Source organism: Zootoca vivipara, chromosome 16 (assembly GCF_963506605.1).
Source record: "Zootoca vivipara chromosome 16, rZooViv1.1, whole genome shotgun sequence".
Taxonomy (NCBI): Eukaryota; Metazoa; Chordata; class Lepidosauria; order Squamata; family Lacertidae; genus Zootoca; species Zootoca vivipara.
The window spans coordinates 42,389,418-42,393,774 of NC_083291.1; the positions used below are offsets into that span (position 1 = coordinate 42,389,418).

A 4,357-nucleotide genomic window follows, 5' to 3' on the forward strand; every position below is an offset into this window, starting at 1 on the left:
CCATGTGACAGCCCTTAAGATTTTTGAAGATATCTATCATATCTCCTCTCAGTCTCCTCTTGTCCAGCCTAAACACACCCAGTTCCTTCAAGCACTTCTCATAAGGCTTTATTTCCAAGCCCTTGATCATCTTGGTTGCCCTCTTTTGTACACGTTTCAGCTTGTCAACATCCTTCTTAAATTGTGCCAGAATTGGACACTGGACTCCAGGGGTGATCTGACCATGGCAGAATAGAGTGGTACTATTACTTCCCTTCTAGGCTGGTTGATGCAGCCTAGAATAGATTTAGCTTTTTTTGCTGCTGCATCACACTGTTGACTCATGTTAAGCTTGTGGTCCACCAAGACCCCTAAATCCTTTTCACATGTACTGCTAGTAAGCCAGGTGTCCCCTATTTGTGCATCTGGTTCTTCCTACCTAAGTGCAGAACCTTACATTTGTCCCTATTGTGCCCAGTCACTGTTACACTGCAACATTTTGTTGCAACATCCAAGTCCCAGTTAATGCCAGGATGCCTAAGCTAGGTCAATTTGCCAACATTTGTGTCCTTGCACAAGGACACAAAAGTACATTTTGTCAAACCTTAAAATACAATATAATGCATCCATTTGGGACCTCCCTCTCATTCTCATCCCATCAGAGGTAGAGAGTGTGGTTTCAATTGCAATCAGCTGTGTCCCTTTGCATCTCATTGAAATTGGTCTGGAGGGGGGGGGGGTATAAAAGGCCCTTGATAAGGAAGCTTGGTTTCCCCACCTCTCCACTCAGTGTCTCCTGCCAGGAAGGAAGGATTTGTAGGTGGGCCTTGTGGTAGCTTGTTCATGGTAAGTATCTCCCCCCCCCCCCCGATTATGCTTTTGCAATCTCTAATCCTTTGAAGCCATGCAGGAGTTTTGGGTAGCTTCTGCTTTGTAAATTTCTCTGCCTGGTTTTACCACCACCGTTTTCTGGCATCAAATCTTTAGGTGCAATCTCTTTCAGAGTGGGATGCTAGCATGGTTCTGCTCTTGCAAGTCATGGCAGACGCCCAAACTGGCAGCTCTGTGGAGCTTGCCTTGCAACTCAGCCCCCACAGTGTTGTGGATGAACCTGACCCATCTTTCTTGTCTAGCTTACCAGGGACTCACTGAGAGGGACCATTAAAGCTTCTAAACTGGTGACAACACAAAAAACTTTGATTCTAATGTGAACTGAGGGCTGAATTCAGTGTTGGGTTTATGTTTTTGCTAAACAAGCTGTAGCTTAGGTCCCCACTCTCCTGCCCCCCCCCCAGAAATTTCACTATTAATATACTTCTTCTAAATTGTATTTCAGTTCAACAATTACTTTGATAAAATACATATCTTGTTATGTGCAAATGGCTTTAGATACATAAATTACCATATAGCATACAATGTATTCAACACAAAAAACCAGCGACACTTTGTTGTTGACAAAGGACAGCTGGACATATAAAGGGCCCCATTACCTTCAGTAGCTTAAGGCCTCATCAAATCTAAATCCGGCCCTGGCTAAATTGGTGGAACTGTGAGACCAAACACTTGCCTTTCTACTGATGGTCGTTTGAAGAATGGTTTCTGGTGCAAGAGAGACAGTGTCTAGGATGTGGGTTGGCCCTAGATGTTGAAAGCTTCTGAGAGCTGGTGTTTACTCTGGCTTGAGGGCTCATCCAGACTTTCTTTTGTGCCACATTTCTAGGCACAGGTCTGGGCTTCCCAAGTGCTTTCCCTTTTTTTTTTTACCCTGGCACTTTCCCCATGAAAACCCGCTTTTTACTGCTGATTTGGAGGAAATGGCAATCTTTGAAAAACCTGAATTGTCATGTGTTCTGATTCAGCATTAAAGAGCAGGTTTTCCTGGGGAAAGTGCCAGGTGTGTGTGGGTGTGGGTGTAGCGCTTGGACACAGAACTTTAACACACAGAACTGTCGTCTAGAAAGCATGGTCTAAAAGGCAAATGTGGTGGAGCCCAGAGTACCAAGGAAAAGAATTGTGACCCGGATAAGCATGTCTTTGGTGATACTGACATTGTAGTGATGCCATTGCTCCTCTTCCTATCTGCAGTGATTATCTATACAATTTCAGGGTGTTGGCAAACTTTTTTTTGCCTCTTAGCAGATCAGATTGCTTAATCAGAGGCAGATTGGAAATGGAATATTAAAGACTGCAGACCTAAGCAGGTCTAATTGCACTTCACTGAGGTTTAATTTCAAGCAAGCATGTTTGGGATCATGGGGTGTCCCCACTTGATGGGTGCGGAGCATGTGCAGAGTGCTCCATTTTTGGGACTCATCAACTTGTGTCTTACATGCATGTTTGAACTAGGGGCAGTGGTCTCAGGGTAAGTTTCAAAACGTCTGAGACGGTTAACGTAATAGCTTTTAATAGTTTTCCTGAGGCAGTGTCTTGTCACACTGGATCGTCCAGCCCACCAGGCATGGCTAGCACAGGAGGGAGCTGCACCTCTGTGACTAGAGCAGGGATGGGGAATCAGTGAACTTATTCTGGTGCATATTGGCTGAAGCGGACGGGTGTTTGGAGCCCCACAACACCTGGAGGGGCAGGGGCTCCCCATCCCTGAGTGGGAGCACCCAGATTTGCATCCTCCTGGAGCTCAATGAACTCCATGGCAATAATACAACCTATTACTGAATGTTTGTTTTAAAGCAACCTTGTCCAACCTGCTGCATTGCAGGTGTTTTCAAGTTATAACTCTAAAAAGACCCAACCAGCATGACTGGGAGGGTGGGAGTTGTAGTCTTGCAACATCTAGAGGGCACCAGATGTTTTTGTCCAAAGTATGATTTAAAGATCAGGACCAGAGATGGCAGACACTGTATTGGGAGTCTATTGGGAATAACCAACCCACAAGCTTGCACTATACCCCTGAAATGAGTTTGCATCTATTATTGTTTCAGCTTTGCTTGCGGAGAGTCTCCAAAGGCCTGGGCCAACTTGAAGCCTACATCGATGCAGAAGAAGGGGTGGCTTTCCAGATGGATAACAACCTTATCTGGGACTCATTGGATGGCCAATACACATGGGCCATACAGGGCCTAATTGAAAAGTTGGCATCTGGCAAATTCTGGGTCACTTCTCTGCCTATGGGAAAGGTTATGCTGAGAAACTGGGCCGGGAAGTATCTCGCTGCAGTGGCTGTAGGAGAAAACCCAGTAAGCTTTCCCATCCAGCCTGTTCAGTACTCAGAAGATCCATCTTTGCAGTTTGACGTCTTTTACAAGGGCAATAGGGTTGCTTTCCGGGCCCACAATGGGCTGTTCTTGACTAGGACCTATAGAGGGTTCACTTCAGTTGAAGCAGCCAAGTTGGTCGCTGATGATTCCTGTTATTTCCGCCCCCTGATTGGAGACCTCCTCCCCCCAAAGTTCAAAATACTGAGGGTGATCACAGGCGATCTCACTCACATGATCTACCACCACTCTGTCTTGGATAAGCAGGTCTATGCCAACCGGGGGGAAGCAACAGTGCAGCACACTTTCGACATGACTTGGGAGACTACCGTTTCAGACACCGTTTTCTGGAACAGTCTGTGGGGGCTTGGTGTGGAAACTTCCTGCCACTTCACTCTTGAAGATGCAATGCCTCGTTTGGAGTACACGGAGAACAATGACCGGACCGTCCTTGTGCAGAGGAATATTCATCAGAGACTCACCCAGGAGGTGCTGGTGCCCCCCCATACTGAAGTCTTGGCCAAGCTTGTTGTCCACAAAAACTCTATGGCTACTGTGTCATTCACAGCTGTCATCCAAAAGGTGAAATCAAATGGCGATGTGGTAATGCTGAACAAAGGTGGGCTCTGGAAGGGTCTTGTCTACCACGGGGTCCAGCTGGAGATCACAAAGCGGAAGCTGAGTGAGCGCAGGCCTCTTGAGGAATGCCCCCTCCTGTGAAGTTATGGGGAGTGGTGTCCTTCCAAGCGTGCCATGTGGACTGGATGGCAGGTGACTCACCCCTGAAAAAACATAGCTGTGGCTGCTCAGATTCTGGACCATCCTGGTCCATTGTCACTTTGAAAACTATTCCTGCTTATCAAGGCAGGCAAGGACTGCTTCCTGGCTGTCTTCTGGCAGATCCTTTCTACCTCCTAGGTGCCTGAAAATGATGGCTACCTTTTTTACGACAAAGAGGAAGAGAGCTCCTTGCCTTTTTAGCATAATTAACGCAACTTAAATAAAATGGTGAATTCTTTTTTTTGTCTCTGGAAAATGCCTTCTGCCTCTTTGTGTGTGCGCATAGGTTTGGAGTAGGGGCACTTGTGGGGGAAAGGGTCACTGCTGCTGGAAAAGATCACAATTCAATGGGAAAGCTGTATGGAGAATATTTAAACTAACATTTT

The 4,357-nt window shown here is 46.4% G+C and overlaps 1 protein-coding gene across 1 annotated transcript; it reads left to right on the plus strand.

Annotated features, from left to right (window-relative positions):
* The first annotated feature begins 2,981 nt into the window (after positions 1–2,981).
* Positions 2,982–3,911, plus strand: LOC118097567 (uncharacterized). Its single transcript, XM_035140538.2, has one exon. It carries the CDS (start codon positions 2,997–2,999, stop codon positions 3,909–3,911), a length of 915 nt encoding a protein of 304 aa, XP_034996429.1. The 5' UTR covers positions 2,982–2,996.
* Positions 3,912–4,357: the final 446 nt, after the last annotated feature.

Coding starts and splice junctions, on each gene's coding strand:
- LOC118097567 (XM_035140538.2), top strand. CDS start 2,997: ATGGATAACAACCTTATCTGGGACTCATTGGATGGCCAATACACATGG.